The sequence below is a fragment of the Xyrauchen texanus genome, chromosome 44 (assembly GCF_025860055.1).
Source record: "Xyrauchen texanus isolate HMW12.3.18 chromosome 44, RBS_HiC_50CHRs, whole genome shotgun sequence".
Taxonomy (NCBI): Eukaryota; Metazoa; Chordata; class Actinopteri; order Cypriniformes; family Catostomidae; genus Xyrauchen; species Xyrauchen texanus.
Genome location: NC_068319.1, coordinates 18,538,216 through 18,555,700, shown reverse-complemented (window position 1 = coordinate 18,555,700; position 17,485 = coordinate 18,538,216). Strand labels below are relative to the sequence as shown.

The 17,485-nt window shown below is 43.9% G+C and overlaps 1 protein-coding gene across 2 annotated transcripts in view; it reads right to left on the bottom strand.

The window, feature by feature from the left end:
- The window catches only part of per1a (period circadian clock 1a), a 32,303-nt gene that overhangs the window by 1,487 nt on the left and 13,331 nt on the right, over positions 1 to 17,485 (bottom strand). For both annotated transcript variants that reach the window (XM_052117120.1, XM_052117121.1), the window contains exons 6-19: positions 12,669 to 12,860; positions 12,206 to 12,284; positions 12,016 to 12,122; positions 11,696 to 11,849; positions 11,273 to 11,516; positions 7,727 to 7,841; positions 7,481 to 7,622; positions 7,256 to 7,371; positions 6,767 to 6,943; positions 5,660 to 5,980; positions 4,462 to 5,429; positions 1,805 to 1,988; positions 1,334 to 1,517; positions 103 to 253 (exon numbers count right to left, since the gene is read on the bottom strand). In XM_052117120.1, the coding sequence (XP_051973080.1) occupies positions 103 to 253; positions 1,334 to 1,517; positions 1,805 to 1,988; positions 4,462 to 5,429; positions 5,660 to 5,980; positions 6,767 to 6,943; positions 7,256 to 7,371; positions 7,481 to 7,622; positions 7,727 to 7,841; positions 11,273 to 11,516; positions 11,696 to 11,849; positions 12,016 to 12,122; positions 12,206 to 12,284; positions 12,669 to 12,860 (3,134 nt within the window). The remainder of the gene's footprint in view (positions 1 to 102; positions 254 to 1,333; positions 1,518 to 1,804; positions 1,989 to 4,461; positions 5,430 to 5,659; positions 5,981 to 6,766; positions 6,944 to 7,255; positions 7,372 to 7,480; positions 7,623 to 7,726; positions 7,842 to 11,272; positions 11,517 to 11,695; positions 11,850 to 12,015; positions 12,123 to 12,205; positions 12,285 to 12,668; positions 12,861 to 17,485) is intronic.

The following is a 17,485-nucleotide window of genomic DNA, read 5'->3' as shown; positions in this document are numbered from 1 at the left end:
ACATGCCTCCTTATCGGGGGCATGCCTATACTTCCCTAAAATGCTGTCTAGGTAGGCGTCTTCCTAGTTTTTGGAAAAGAGCTTTTGTGAAAAGCTACTCACTGTAATGTTGATGGCTTTGGGAAGGCAGCCGGTTTGGATCCATGGGTGGACCTGAGTTAACTCTTTCTTCTGCTCTTCAGTAAAGTGAGGCTGATGCTTCAGAACGGCTTTCAAGGCATCTCTGTCTTCTTTAAGTACGGAATCTCTGTCTCTGTACAAACACATACAAATGAATGAATCCACATCACTGGAATGAAATTAAACTAAATCTAAATGACTAAATCTAAGTTTAGGACAAATTCCATTCAACATGTAATTAAAATTCATCTTTATAGCAGCTAAAACTTTTCTGTAAAATACTGTCTGTTTGTCTCTTTAATTCAGTTTTAAAAAATGGTCTTATTTTTTAAACATTTCAAACCAGACTGGTTGCAGCTGACAGAAAGGCTACCGTAATTCAGATAACCACTCTGTAAAATTGTAGTGAGCAGAATAGCATCTCAGAATGCACAACACATTAAACCGTGAGACAGATGGTCTACAACAGCAGAAGAACACGTTGGGAACTTTATTAGGACCATTGTGTTCCTAATTAAGTGCATGTCCTTATGAAAGAGGCCTTGGTTAATGGACCAAAATGGGCCCAAAAATTCCATTTGGAATTCACCATTAAGCCCAAAGTAAACTTCAGTCAGAAGCCAAATCTAGGCATCTGTGTACAGGACAGGTGACGCAAATTTCGGCATCAGCAGAGTGCTCAAGCACTGTATGCATGCAGCCTAATTTTTCACGCAGTATGCACGTGTGCCTGGAATTATTAGCACTAATTAGTGGGCCCACAAGGTGGCAACACTCACATTTGAGCCATTACTGTCATGAAGAAGCGCAAGAAGTTGTTATCGCCGCTAAACATCAGGAGACAAAGGTGATAACAACAACAGTGGATGTGCTCGTCACAAGCACGGACTTGGGGAGGTCAGGAGATACCTGTATTTGTTTAACTTGAGTATGAAGTAATATAAACACATCTTTATGTGTCTAAATGACTGAAGATAAATATACCAGTCTCTTATAGCAGTTGAAGTGCCAGTGTATGCAAGCACAGTCAAATGAAGTATGCTTTGAAAGGCTAGCATTCGACTGTGCGCAGACGCTAAGAGTTTGCGTCAAAATTTGGGCTTTAGTTTCAACTCCAACGAACACACCAAAACCAGCTAATCAAAAACTTTGGAAGTCATTTGAGAGTTGGAACTAAACACAACAAACCTGGCCTTTGGTAAAATGGTCTTACCTGACTGGGATCTGGTACGTCATCATAACCTTGTCATCGGTGTTGGCCATGAGGAGCCAGATGGGGTCCTGCAGGACAAACTTAATGAACTGTTCACCTCCTAGATCTCCTGATGCTGGTTTATGAGAGTGATCGTTCTCTGACGAGTCAATGCTTCCAAAATACTTGCTGGTATTACTGCTTCCTGAGATCAAAAGGAAAAACAATGAGATTTTAGCCTTAGCCTCAGTCACCATTCATTAGAATTTTTCTGATCAGTTGGAAAAGTCATAGCAAGCAGAGTTAGAACAGCCTGAAGGTCTGTGCTAAGTTTGGTGGATGTAGCTTGAAAGCTCTAGGACGAGTAACAGTCGGAAATTTTGGTCTTGGTTTAAGGATTTTGGAAAAACCCTAAACCAAGTCTGTAGAATAAAAGTATGATTCTTTCTACAATTGCAAAGAATTACAAGGCTGTATAAGTAAATAACTTACTAGTGCCACTTCCTGAAGTGCTGCAGCCATTTGACCCAGAGGCAGAAGACCCAGACCTCGACCCTGTTGACCCAGAGCCTGAGGCGGCTGAGCCAGTGCCCGAGCGAGAGTCCTCCTGCAGAAGTAGGTCCAGCATGTCACTGGAGGTTGACATGGCATCCTGGTTGGCCTCATTGACTTCAGTCTAAAGTAACCAAGTTTAACAGGAAACATGGTAAATTTCAAACATCAAAAACAAACCTGGGACAGAAATGTACAGGGCTCAGGGCAAAAATTACCCTGAAATTTACAAAAATGCCCCCGAAATGTAAAATCTGTGTTCAAAAATTGTTTCTAATAAATTAATCTAATACATTAATTAATATTCTATTTTAGGCCTAGTTATACACAATATGCCCAAAAATTTGTTGACTTAAACTATTACCTATACATTTATGTAATATCATATTGAATTGTTCAGACTTAGATTATTTTAACAAACTCATTAAATGCCAGTTTGTTGTATGATTGTTATATGACAGTATATATATATATATATATATATATATATATATATATATATATATATATTAAAGGATTAATATTTAAAAGGGTGAAAGTATATTTTTGTATGGTTTGGAAATATGTGCTTATATAGGTAAAAAGGAAAATGTCCCTGAAAAACAACTGTCAAAAAATATTGCCCATTAATGGAACTTATTCTTGCGACCCTGCATCTACATGTGTGGACATTGTATTTTGGCTTTGCAATATGCAACACATAATTTAAATTTATTTAAACTGAAAGAATACCGTTCACAAGACTCTAGACCGTCATTTAAGGGTTAAACTTCTGCTGAACTGAATCATGTGACACAACAACATAACCTCAATTTCTGTGAAGCACTTCTACAGGGGCAGAGCCAACAAAAGTGCCACTGGGCACTAGTTTAGTTTGATATGCCGCTTTAAAAAATGCATTAATTTTCCATACATGAGCATGCTTATAAACATGATATAAAGTAAAAAAAAAAAAAACACATTCAACATTAACACATCTGTGGTCACTTTGCTTAATTTTAATATAAATGGTTTTATATTTTATGTTATTACTGTAAAACACAGTTCTATGCATTAACATTAGCAAATGCATTCCAATATTTACTGTGCATTACACATTGAGAATCAATGGGTTCATCCAAAAGTTGAAAGATTTTGTTTGAGGATTTATATGGAGTTAGGATGAAAATAAAGTGCATTTTGAACGTTTCTGAGACCAGTGCAGACAGACAGCACACTGGAGATTAACTCTTTCACTAAATAGGGAGCAAGGGAGCATCCTATAGCTCTCCATTTACCTAAGTGCATTCGGTCCTAAAATCCGACCAACTATTTGCTCAAGATTTTTTTTTTTTTTTTTTGCATGTTTATAAAATAAAGGGAAATAAAAAAGGGAAATAGAAAATGCACACAGCAGTCATGCTCGGGTCTCAGGAGGTTAATAATATTAATAACATTATTTTAATATTCTAATTTAAGGTTTACTTTCATTTTGATTTTATTTTATTTATGATGTATAGCAGAAGTATTCAATTAAAGTTCCAAGAGGTCCGGTCTCCTCATTTCTTTCCCAGCAAAGGTCCGGATAATAATACATAGCTTTCATGGTGTCAGTAGTCATATGGCTATGAAGTTATATAACATACATTTTTGAATAGTTTTTATAACTTGCCATGTTGGCATCAATAGTACTTTGTAAAGAAATAAAAAATGTATCTTAAACAGTCAAAATAGTCTCTTCAAAACTGGGCACGGATGAGGACGTGGGGGTCCAGAGACTCAAGATTTTTGCCCTAATATCAAAGATCTTACTAGGAAAAAATTAAATTATGATCTAATGTGAATTTTCTTGATAAATAAATATGATCGTGCCTGGTAACATGTGCATGTAAAATGACAGATAGCATTTTATCTTAGGTTTATTTCTATTTCTTCTGCACCAAACTTACTTCAAACTTCTCTGTCTGCTCATATGTATGTAACACATCATAACCGTGCGTTCAGACCATAGGCGCCGAGAGCGTCAAATCGACCGGAAGTCATTCATTTTCTATGACAGCCAGCGTCTCTCGGCGTCGAGAAGCAACGCGGCGAGTCTTGGGCGGTGTGGGTATCAGAGGAAAGTTCAAGTGCAGCCAACATTATGGTAATGAGCTTTGACACGGTTCAGCGGCAACCTATTGGAATATAGAAGTGCTCCGCTCTAGCGAAGTCTAGAGAACACAACCGTTTAAACTTTGGTTCCCACCAAACAATAGTTCCAAAGACAAAATGGAGGAGTAACTGATTATTGCCGTGGCGGGTTTTCCCGTAATATTTGATCTGTCCCTGTTTGCATACAGGGATATAAATTAAATTTAAAAAACGATGTGTGGACAAAGGTGTTTGAAATTGTTGGTGTGCCAGGTGAGTTGATGAGGTGGATAATATGGTTTATATAATATTATATAATAATATATTAAAATATTTAATGAGGATATACGCTACTTGTGATATGTCGTCAAGAAGAATTTCTAAAGGACCACAGATACACAGTGTTTACAGTTTAAGAGAAAACTAACCTAATTGGTTTTCTGACAGTGATCCAAACACACACAAATATACTCTATTTAACTTACATTTTCATTTAGTTTGGGATCTTTGGTGTTGATGCGATTGTTAGAGTTCTGCACTCCAGTTCCACACCCTTGAGCTGCTACTCCCCCTGGGGGTGGAGTCTGTTGCATAGCATCCGTGCGGTTGCTCGGCAATTCTTCAAGTTGCAGCAGATTGAGTGGTGAGGAGCATCGGGATTGAAAGAGAGGAGATCCAGCCCCTTCCCTCTCGCCAGCCTGCTGCCCTGTTGACTGGGGTGTGCTGGAGCGAGACTGTCCATGCAGCGTAGGGGCTACATTTCCTGCTGGCATTGATGAAGAGTTGGGGAAAGTGAACTGTGGGTTTGGGTTGTAGAACGGTTGGGGAATCATTGCTGGCATGGCAGGATTAATCTGGGAGCCCAGAGGATTGAACTGTGCCACTGCAGGATTAAAAGATGGTACACCAGGGTTTATTTGAGCAAAAGTAGAAGGGAACTGGCCCAAGGGGTTCATCTGGGGGGGCAGTTGCCCATTGAGCAGCATGTTGGTCGGGTTAAGTTGTGGTCCTGGGTTCCCGAGCTGTGGAAACATATAATTGGGCAACATGAAGGTCATAACTGGTGGTGGCATCACTGGAGGAAACATTTGAGAACCCTGCATGGAGAACCTAGGTCCTCCTGTTTGCAAGGAAGTATCCGTGGCCATTGGGGACATTGAGAAAGGGGGCGAAATGGGGTACATGGGCATGTAGCCTGGAGGAAAGGAAGACATAACAGGAGCTCCACTAGTCTGGGATCCCACCGATGATGGCCAAGAGTTGGAAGAGTGCTGGATAGAGGGGAAGTTGGGTCGTGCTGATGCAGGTCTAGGGGCCCTGTAGGGGCCAGATCCAGAGCCCGAGGGCGTCTCAGGAATGTTTCTGTCTACTTGGTGTTTTCGTCTCTTCCCACCTCTGCCATGCCAACGACCGCTGCCGCCACCAGAAGGATAGTTCTGCGAGCTGTTTACTCCTAGATGGCAGATAAAGAATAATGAGGGCGCATATAAAAAAAATCAGGCAGACAGCAGGAAAAAGCAAGAATTAAACTGGGTTCTGGAGCCGTATTACAGAAAAATTCCTATTCTAGAATCCAGAATAAGCTGCAATGCCTCAGTTAAAAAGTCTAGTTATATAAAACTACTGTAATACTAACATTCAGTGATGTTAAGGATATTTACAACTATAAAATTCTGTTATTACCTTTTTTACCAGGTGAAGACGTATGTTTGCGCTGTGGTGGCCCATTGGGTTGGGCCATCCGCAGCTGGCTGACATCTCTGAAGCGGTTGAGGAAGGCCTGCTCCTCTTGCTGGGTGTGTGCTGACAGCACTGCCTTTGTGAGGCCCTTTCCTGTGCTTTCTCCTCCTCCTCTTCTCTCCTTCTCCTTGTCTTTCTCAGGGGCAGCAGTGGTGGGGAACGAGGTTGGTTGTGAGTTCATGGGGATTGGAGAGGTGATAGAGGTGGGTGGAGCTGGGATGGAAGGTGTTGGGGTGGTTGGCAGCTCGTCCATCATAACAATGTCTGGATGTAGATCAGATAGGGTGGAGGAAGATGAGGAACATTACATAGAATCATTGCAGACCATATTAAATTAAAGCATACAGTAGCACAGTGGTTCTCAAATCCAAAAAGTGCATCACAATCCAAATGGGTCACAGGCCTGTTCTGATAGGGTCGCAAACAGCACAAAAAAATAATACTAATAAATAAAAATCATATATATATATATATATATATATATATATATATATATATATATATATATACACACATATGTTCATATAACAATATATTCATGCACAGTTAAGGCTGCTCAGAATGAATGTGTTCTTGAATTTAAAAAGCTAGATGTTAACAAATAGAACAGAATGCAGTTGTCTCAAGATTAGTTTTTAAAAGTTTAAGCAAGTGTTTGCTGCCTTTACATGCTTTTTGGACCTTCAAAGTTCTGACCACCATTTACTTGCATTGCATGTACCAAAAGAGCAGAAAAATTCCACAAAAAATGTAAGTTTGTGTTTAGCAGAAGAAGGAAAGTAATACACTGGGATGGCATGAGGGTTAGTTAAAAATTTTTGGGAGAACTATTCCTTTAAACATAAAAGTTAAATTCTTATTCAGCCTATGTTATGTTAATAACTTTGGATACTGTTGGGCCTATTTCTGTTTACTTTTGAACAAACACATTTTTGGTACTATATTGAGTCGGCATATGATGTACAATGTAAAATCTGGGTCCTAAAGCAAAACCAATTGAGAACCACTGCTGTAGAAAAGAAAAGAGTTTGCCTGAAAAATAATTCAGACCTGATTCTGGTGGTTTTTTGTCCCCAACGTGTACGATGGTGCTGCTGAAACTGCACTGAGAAGTGACCGAGACGACACTCTCTGCTTTACAATGCAGAGCGAGTGGAGTCAGAGGGTGTGCTGGTGCCGCAGGGACAACCTGTGACCCCTCAGTCCCCACAAGAGTCTCTGCTATGCCTAAAGGGAAGAGTGAAGCAAATGTATGTACATTTACACAGATTACACATGTAGACTTAAATCAATGCTGTGAACTATAGAATAGTTAGTGTTTGCTTGTATGAGTCCCTGACTTTCTGAATATGTAGAGTTAGTTCACTCAAAAATGTAAATTCTGTCATATTGGTTAATTTTACTGTGGTTTTATGCTTTTATTTTTGGTCAGTTTAGGAGCTTCATTTTATGTCAAATAAACTTTGTGAAGACTTTCAACATTTAGGAAAGAATGTGTTGGTTGAATAACCATTTATCTGTTAGTTATCCTTAACTGACCTTCGGTTGCTCCGGTTTCCCTTTGTTTGTCATCATCAGAGGTGGAAGAGGTTGTGCAGGAAGATGAGCCACACTTCCTCTTCACTGTGCCAGGGACATTAAAGCTCTCTAGATATCTGAAGAACACAGTAAGAGACATAAGACATTTACAAAAACGAAAATTCCAATAGGAGATATAAAAATGTATATCTATGGCACCGACAAACACACTAGTGAGACACTAACCGTATGATGCTGTCCAGACAGTTGATCTGCTGGTATGAATAAATGATGGGCAGCTCTTTCCTGGGTGGACTGGACAGAGCTAAACTTGCCAGTCTTTCTCTTGCAGAGGCCTCTGCTGTTCCTGCTGCCTTCACCAATGCTTCTAAACAAATCATAGCCATCATGTCACTAAAAATGTGATAAGACCATAATCTCTGGCTAAAAAGGTTGTCAGTTGTTATATTATTGACATGTTGGCGATGTTACCTAAGCTGCCCTGTTTGAGAGGTGGGGGTGAAGGCCGGTTTCGGGATTCCATGAAGACCTGCTGTCCGCTAGCCTTCACCATATGCACATCTTGACAAATCTTCTCAAACGTCATCTAAAGGAGAAAATAATTAATTTATTAATTGAAGCACTGCAAATTTTGTACATTTCATATTATGTTGCCCTGATGCCTAGTGGTGTAGATGGGGCATTACGCAAAAACAGAAGTCGCTGAAGTCATTTAAAAAATGTGCTTATCCACAGTCAAACATGATAAATGTATTTCACGAGGGGGATTACCTAGATAAAACGAGTACCTGTATGTTCCGAAAATAAAGTTGCACGTGGTCAAAATTGCATTGTTGAGAGAAAAAACACAGATAAGTCGCATCTCTATATCAGTGTTCCCCCAGACATCTCTGATCTTTGAGAAAAGGCCAATGAAAATTGGCGAGTGGAATTTGCATGCCACTCCCCTGGACATACTTGTATATAAGGAGCTGGAATGCAAACACTCATTCAGGTTTCGCACTGAGGAGCTGAGACAAGGCCCCGGCCGATTCAGTGGGTAGTGAGTGGTGGTGGCGTAGTGGCTAAAGCACAGGGCTGTTAATCAAAAGGTCACAGGTTGTAACCCCACGGCCACCACCATTGTGTCCTTGAACAAGCCACGTAACTCCAGGTTGTCCCTGTTATAAGTGCACCGTAAGTTGCTTTGGATAAAAGTGTCTGCCAAATGCATAAATATAAAATATTAATATAAATATAAGTTCAGTGTTGTGGCAGGAGGAACACAATGTCTCGTTCCCTCCATCAGGGAACACAGGTTATGTTAGCAACCAAGACATTCCCCTACTGTCACTCCGCTCCCCTACTGTTTTCTCCGAAAACACACAAGCCACAGGGCTAAGGAGGAAGAACATCCAGGGTCCACACTTTTGTGAACGCGACTGGGAGAAGGAGTGCACGTCTTCGCCTCAAGGGAGGGGAAAGGCGCTATATGCAAGTGGTACACCCGGCCAGCTGTCCCGAGACTTACTTGTTTGAACCTGACAACAGATGGGACGAAACCGGCCCTACCCGGAGGTTTTAGAGCCTTGTGTTAGGTGTTGCAAGACAAATGTCTGCTAGAGAGGTGCCGTTGGTCAAAGCCCAGGAGGCCGCTACACCACTGGTAGAATGGGTGCGCAGCCCCACGGTGGGTGGCACGTTAGGTGCGTGATGTGACATAGTGATGGCGTCAATGACCCAGTGGGCGATTCTCAGTTTGGAGACAGTGCTTCCTTTCTGTTGTCCACCAAAGCAGACAAAGTGCTGCTCGGAGCTTGCGTGCGATTGAAGTATCATCGTGATGTACTGATATAGCAGCTACATGCCAGGTGGAGGGGGACAGCAGTCCCTCAATCCTCTCTAACAGAAAGGAAAGAACCGATCCGACTGCGCATTTCTGGGGGTCTTCACATCAGGAAGAACACCACTTAGCGAACAGATGACACATCAGGTCAGGTGCCTCGTCGAGGGGGCCCTGGCCTGAGTGATTGTGTCTACCACTGCAGCTGGTGGGCCAATTAAGTCTTCCGTGTCCCGTCCAAAGGTCAGACGTGGAGATTCAAGAGGTCTGGTCACGGGTTCCAGATGGTGCCCCATCCCTGAGAAAGAAGGTCCTTCCTCAGGGGAATTCGCAAATTCAAAGAACTTACCTGGCTGCTTGTGACCACTCCTGGAACAGCCTGTGATGGGAGAGGAAGAAAGCTGCATCTGGGGTGCTGAACAAGCCAGAGAGAAACAGTGCCGGGCAGTCGTGATAACTGTGCCCATTGGGCATGCTGTGAAATCAAAAGAAAAGGGAAATAAGGATTCTCCACCAGGGGAAGGAGTGGTCTTCTCACCAGCTCCTGAAGTGCAGGTTCCCTGGGCTGCCCGTCTCAGGGGTGCCTTGGGTTCTTGGCAGCCGACCGTGAGACGGGTGGCGTCTGCTTCCTGCGGGTGGATCCACACCAAGGCCGGCCCACTGGGGTGGGCAGTGGTGGAACCGGTGTTACCTCTGCAGGGGGACGCCCTTGGCGACGAGCAGACGGGGTGTAGGGTCTTGAGCCATGCCGGGGCAGGATGTGCTGAATAGCCTCCATCTGCTTCATTACCGTCGAAAACTGCCAGGTGAAGTCTCCGATGGTGTCGCCAAACAGGCCAACCTTGGAGATGGGGGCATCAAGGAATTGAACCTTGTCAGCCTCTCTCGACTTGACCAGGTCGCAAAGGTGGTGTTCTTGGACCACCAGGGTGGACATCGCCTGCCTGAGAGACTGTGCTGTGACCTTCATCGCCCGGAGGGTGAGATCGGTCGCCGTCCTGCATTAATCCCGGGTCAGGACTACCCTTATGCAGTTCTTAAAGTGCCTTGGATTGGTGCACCTGCAGGAGTGCCATGGCATGCAGGGCGGAGGCGGCGCGTCCAGCAGTGCCATAGGCCTTAGCTGCCAATGACGATGAAAGCCTACAGGCCCTGGACGGGAGCCTCAGACAACTCCGCCAGGTGGCGGCTCTCTGCGGGCACAAGTGCACCACGACCGCCTGATCCACCTGAGGAATCGCACTTGCCGCCCCACCGTCGAGGGTGATGTCTGCCACGACCGTGCAAGCTCCTCGTGCACCTCCGGGAAGAAAGGAAGAGGGCGGAGCATGGCCATGAGCGGCACTCGGGGGGAACGGAGGGTTCCACTCCAGCCCGACACTGGCGGCTGCCCGCTCATGCATGGCAGCCAGCTCCGCATCAGCCTACGACTGGGCTACCGCACCGTTTTTTTTCCTTATCGCGACTGGCTTCAGTACATGTTATATCACCCTCTTGTGGTCTCCCAGCGCTATCATGCAGACTGTTAAACAGAAGGCCAACTGAGTGAATTGAAAGCATCCAAATTTGGCTTGTAATTTAAATGTCAGCTACTTTGAATACAGCGATGCCACACACATATATTGATAAAATAATGTTCCAATCAATAAATCTATATTTTATGGCATCCCTACTGCTGTTACTATGATTGTGATGAAACATTATTTTGTGGACATGTGAGGAGTTGCGTTTGGTAGCATCTAGCATTTGTTAGAAAAATAGTGTTATGATGGAACAAAATATTTAAACTAGTGACATAAATTACATTGTAAAGGCAATTGCTCTCTGTATAGGCTTCTTTAAAACACTACTATTGTCTCTATGACATGTTTTCATCTGTTTGTGTGAGCATTTTTCTTTTGGTGTGTTTGTGTTTTTGTAAATAAGTTGCTTCAGACTATAAGTCTCAGAACTTTATTAGATGAAAAGATACTAGAGACTTCATCTCATGTAAGTGTAGATCTTATTTTAAACATATTCTTCAGTCAAGCAAATCATGAAGAATTAACATAACTACTGTATTCATGATCGCTTCTAAGTACTCGATTACTCAAGTACATTTGTGATACCAATGTGGCAACATACTGTATGTGTGCACATTTTGTTATGCAAGTTCAAATGCGGTTATGTAGATCTATAAACATTAATGCTCTCACTGGTTTCCTGAGTTTCATCTGGTCCTCGGAAGCATGTCCGTTACTTTCAGAGGAGGAGGTGGCACTTCGCTGGAGCTCGTGGGAGCCGCTGCTGCCCAGGCTGCCGTAACCCTGAGAGCTGCCGCTGTGAATGGGCTGCACCAGGTATCTGTGGATCAGTTCATTCAGCTGCAGCACCTCTGGGGACACGGTCTTTACTTCCCCAACCTCAGGGGCAGTGAACACATCTTCGTTTAGGGGACTCCTGCAGGGGAATGATGGAGGACAAGCTTGGTGAGACTACTTTAATGGAAGTACTGTCATCATTTACTCGTGTTGATGACAGAATGATGTTCTTCATATATTTATAATTTCACAACAGTTTCCATTTCTGACAGTTTGTTGCTTTATTATATGAAATAAAAAAACTGAGCAGCAACTTACGTTCGAACCTTGTGGCGCCCCACTATAAAAGCCACCTTTCTGCTCCAGGGGTTGATGAAGGAGGACCAGCTGGTGTCGAGGGTCAGGTACTCCCCGCTCCGTGCACGCATGCGCAGGGGAGAATGTTCAAACGGCTTTCCTGCAAACTGGAGAACTGATGGAGAGAGAAAGATAACTAGTTTAATAAAATCTGCTGCAAATACTCCCCTTTTGAATCATATCAGATTTAGGCCAGGGTGATAAATATCAAATATTTGCAATATGTTTTAGATTTAACTATATCACCAAGCCCTGGTCTGTATCCAGAATGCCAGACTCACTTTTCTTGTGTATGGCAACCATGAGGAGTCTGTCATCTGGATGAAGGTAAATCAGCACTGGTTTTCCAACCAAGTCCTGAGGAAGGTAACCCAATAAAGGCACAGCCCTGCAAATGAGTGAGAAGGAGGATTATTCAACTAAAAAAGTGTACTTTAAGAGTGAGAGACATCTTAAGGCAAAAGTGCTAACCTCTCATCAACTTCTTGGAAGAGACAGTTTGGGGTGTGACTGGTGGTGAAGATTCTCTTGTCTGCTGGGATACGAGGAGCTGTTTTGTCAAAATAAGAACACAAGATGAGAACAGATAACAACAAAACAAGTCATGTGTGATTATTTAAGTATAAATATTACACTTATAAAGTAGGCTTGTCAATCTATAAAAATATTTAATTGTGATGTCATAATTTTACTCAATTAACCTATTCAGTTCCAAGACACCTAAATAAAAGGCCTATGTAATTATTAGGTTTGTCAATTTTTGTGGATGAAACTCATTGAAATGCACACATGGAACTCATGCAATAAGTCAATAACAAAACAACTTTCATGTGTTAATGTATTGACTTTGACATCCATACAATTAATGGCGGTATTCTGTGAATGTATTCTAGTGTCCTGTTATGTGTTTGACATGGACACTGTCTTGCCTTACCCTCATAACCGGAGTGAACTCTCTCTGCAATGAGGAGGCAGCAGGGTTCAGGGTGAGATGTGTCAGAGTCTCTTAGGGTCAGCTGATACGGTGTAAGTCTGAAGGGGTAATACTTCATCTCTCCGTCACTGTCTTTACCTCTGCTAATCCGACAAAACATTGACTTCTCCTCGGCACAGTCCACCTGTGAGGCTGCACACACATCAAGCACATTTTCACTTTACCCAGCTTGCTTTGGACAGATTGGGCACTTATAAAGAATATTTTCTTTGTTGTTGCTTTTTTAAGAACTACTTGTAGCAACATTATGCCTCATCCTAACAAGGTGTGCTTGAAGTTTTGAGCATAGATGAGTTTGGAGAATAAAGGAGCTTTCACATGATTTGTGTCGGGTGTCAACACACCACTAAAACACCAGCGCCAAGCACCGCTTTGACCTCCACATGAAAAGCCTTGCAGATAGCGTAATGGAGGGGTTATTTTTTTTTATCCGGCAAATAAAGAACAGTAAACATTGCAAACATGTATTTGGAGAAAAGAAAAATATCTAGGCAATTACTTTGATACATTTATTGTAAAGTATTATGAGGACTTGTGTACTAGGGCTGGTTATTGATACAGAATACCTGATTCGATTCCGATTCACAAGCTCTTGATTCAATCTCGATCTCAACTGGATTTGATTTGGGTGCATTTCTGTTGCAATGTCCATTTTGCTTACAAATGAAAGAAATTTTGTCTAAGCTTATGGTATTAATTATAAAGGAACCTTCTAAGCAACCCGTCTAACAACAAATCAAAAATATAAATTTTACAAATTATATTTTATCATTCGTTTTTATATAAAAATGGTCACATTTTAGCTTTTAATTTTTTTTTCAAATTCAGTCTATTCCATCAATTAATGTTTTGAAATTGCATAAATAGTGTTGCATATATATTTTGTAAAATGTTCAAGTATTTACATTGATATGTAGAACACAAGGTTAATCTTTACCGTCTCTTTAAAACTAGCGGCATCAGCCAGTTAGCACATATAATGAGAGAAAACGTGCGTGGTTTCTTTAGTGCATCCATGTGTGATTAGAATTAAATGGGATTTTTTATCAACAACTGAATGTAAAAAACTGAAAGTGTATTAAAAGATACACTATTCAAAGACATATGGATCCATGTATTAATTAGAGTAAAAGATATTGGAATTTAATAATTGATATCGAGGTAGTTCAAACGAAGATTGCGATGAATCAGAAATCGCTATTCTTACCCAGCACTTTCATGAACGTTAAATAAATATTTTGAGTTCAATTCAAATTAAGCTCAGTCGACAGTATTTGTGGAATAATATTGATTACCACAAAAATGTATTTCATTTAATTAGATATCAGTAAAACGAATTCTTTTTTTGTTAATTTTAAATAAAAATATTTTATCCATTCAGTTAACTTATTTTTTATAAAACACCGTTTTATAATGAGCCAGGGCGGCGCCTCCCATCTCCAAAACATGTAAAACATTACCCAGTCCCCTTACAGGTGGCTGGAAATGTCTGTACAGCAGTCAATGGGCCAGTCACAGAACTCGCTCACCTGCAATCAAACGCCGTTTTAACAGCAACACACAGAAATCACATTTTCTGCCTGTGTCACTAAGGGGTCACGTGTCCACACTAAAGTGCGCATTCCCACATATCAATACTGTCCAAACAGTGCCAAATACTTCCCCAGCTCGAGCTGGACGCCCCATAAATGTAGATCGTGTGCCTATTGTCATGTATGCACCACTACACACAAGCACTGTTCCCACAGTTATACACACTTCCCCAGTAAAAGTGGGAAATACTATAAAGGTAGCGAGCGTGCCTGCTGTGATGCATGCACCCCTACACACAAACACTGTATGCATGGCCAAAAACCCCGCCGCGAGCGGGAGGCTTTATGAAAGTGGCGCGTGCCTACTACAGTATATGCACCCCCACCCATAAGCACTGCCCATACAGTTCCAGACAGTTCTCTAGCTCATGCCACGAGCATCACAGATGCGACACGCGAGCCAAGAAACTCCCCGCTAAGAGCAGGAAGCTTTATGAAAGTGGCGCGTGCCTATTATGATGTATGCACCCCCACCCGAATACTCTGTCCATACAGTTTCAAGCATTTCTCCGACTCATGCTGCAAGCATTCCGGAGATAGCGCGCGTGCCTGTACTCTCACACGCACCCCTGCACTCGGCACTCAACACGGCTGCTCAGCACGCACCTGCGCCTCTGAGAGCTGTAAACTCAGTGTTAGCACAAGGCAATTTGCCGGTGGGGCCCATACGTCACTGCGACATGCCCCCAGCCAGCATTCAGCCCATATCTGTGCGAGCAAAAGCCTGGGAAAAAATCCCCGACATGCCGAAATGGGTTTTTGAACATAATAAAACACGGTTACTCACTTCAATTCCCGCTTTTCAGCGGTGGTCGAGACGAAAGTGAGGAAAGATGTGTCACATGTTCTACGCACCGAGGTGCTCAAACTGATAGAGAAGGGCGCTATAGAAACTGTTCCTCCCTCTATGAGCGAGGCGGGTTTTTACAGCCGCTATTTTCTCGTCCCGAAAAAGGACAGTGGCCTCCGCCCCATCCTAGATCTCAGACATCTGAACAAAGCTTTAATGATTCGCTCCTTCAGAATGTTAACAACCAAACATATCCTCGCGCAAGTTCGCCCCGGGGATTGGTTTCTATCAGTGGATTTGAAAGACGCTTACGTTCACATTCCGATAGCGCCTCATCACAGGCCTTTTCTGAGATTCAGCTTCGAGGGTCAGTCATACCAGTACACAGTACTACCATTCGGCCTATCATTGGCCCCCGTACATTCACGAAATGTATGGACGCGGCACTTTCCCCTGAGACAGCGGGGAGTGCGAATACTGAATTACCTCGACGATTGGCTAATCATAGCACAATCAGAGGGTCAGTTAACGACGCACAGATCTTGGATTATCAGCCATCTAGAATGCCTGGGTCTGAGAATCAATTTTGCAAAGAGCGTGCTATCCCCCAGCCAGAATATCTCTTTTCTGGGAATAGTGCTAGACTCAGTGCAGATGACAGCGTGCCTCTCATCAGAGCGCGCGCTCTCTATTCAACGCCTTTCAACATCATTCAGAACGGGCGCGCGCGCCCCCGTCAAACGATTTCAAAGAATGCTCGGTCTCATGGCCTCGGCATCAGCTGTACTCCAGCTAGGATTGTTGCACATGCGTCCTCTCCAGCGCTGGCTCAAGAGCCGTGTCCCCACTCACGCGTGGCGCTCGGGACACTTTTTGATCAGCGCGAATCACGGCTGTATAAAAGCCCTGACGCCCTGGAAAGCCGTCAACTGGTATCAAACCGGCGTGAGTCTGGGCGTAAATACGCGGAGAAAAATGATCACGACAGATGCCTCCAAAATAGGATGGGGGGCCCTTTACGAGGGCAGGCCTGTCTCCGGCTTTTGGTCAAACCCGGAAAAGCGCCTACATATAAACTGTCTGGAACTGAAAGCGGTCGCCTTGGCTCTCAGAGCCCTGCTTCCGTACCTGAAAAGCGAACACGTCCTGGTCCGAACGGACAACATGACGGTAGTTTCAGTATATAAATCGCCAGGGTGGACTCAGGTCGAGCTCCCTGCACTCTATGGCCAGGGAGCTCATCTTATGGTCACAGCACCACCTGCGCTCGCTGAGAGCAGCGCATGTGCCAGGCGCCCTGAACCAGGGAGCGGACATGCTGTCCAGAGACAAGGTTCTCCCAGGAGAATGGTCTCTCCACCCCCTGACGGTTCAGTGGTTATGGCAAACCTTTGGCGAGGCAGAGGTCGACCTCTTTGCCCCTTTTCTTCTCAAAGAGCATGGACGCGCTCGCCCAAGTCTGGCCGAGCCGCCCCTTGTATGCTTTTCCCCCGATCGCGATGCTACCTCAGGTCATCAGTCGGATCAGGGAAGTGAAATGTGCAGTGCTCCTGGTAGCCCCACTCTGGAAAAACCAGACGTGGTTTCCAGAACTGATGCAGATGATGCAATCTGCCCCATGGCCGATTCCGTTGAGGCTAGACCTCCTCAGGCAGGCCAACGGGATGATTCTTCATCCCCGCCCCGATCTATGGGCCCTCCATGCATGGCCCCTCAACGGGTTCCCGAGAACCTCCCCAGTGGAGTTTTGAGAACCATCACTGAGGCGCGAGCGCCCTCTACAAGGCGCTTATATGCCCAAAAGTGGAAAGTGTTCAGTGACTGGTGTGATACCAAGAGCTTGAACCCCAAATCGTGCGGGATACCAAGTGTACTCGCCTTTTTTGCAAGAGCTGCTGGAGGCAGGCCGCACACCCTCCACGCTCAAAGTCTATGTGGCTGCCATAGTGGCGTCACACAATCCTGATAAAGGACGTTCATTAGGGAAAAGCGACCTAATCATTCTTTCCTAAGAGGCGCTAGGAGGATGAACCCTCCTCGCCCCCCCTCGGTGCCGATCTGGGACCTGGCCACGGTCCTGGACGCACTCAAGAGTGCCCCGTTCGAACCTCTCCGAACCATGCACCTTAAACAGCTCTCGCTCAAAACTGTGCTCTTGCTGGCGCTCGCCTCAGTCAAGAGAGTGGGCGACCTGCATGCGCTGTCATCAAGCGCTGCTTGCCTGGAATTTGGACCTAACGACTGCAGAGTTGTCCTTAGGCCAAAGCACGGGTATATTCCTAAAGTGCTCTCCACACCCTTCAGAGTACAGGTGATATCTCTGGCAGCGCTATCGTCCCCAGCAGACGAAAGCGACGCTAATTTACTCTGCCCGG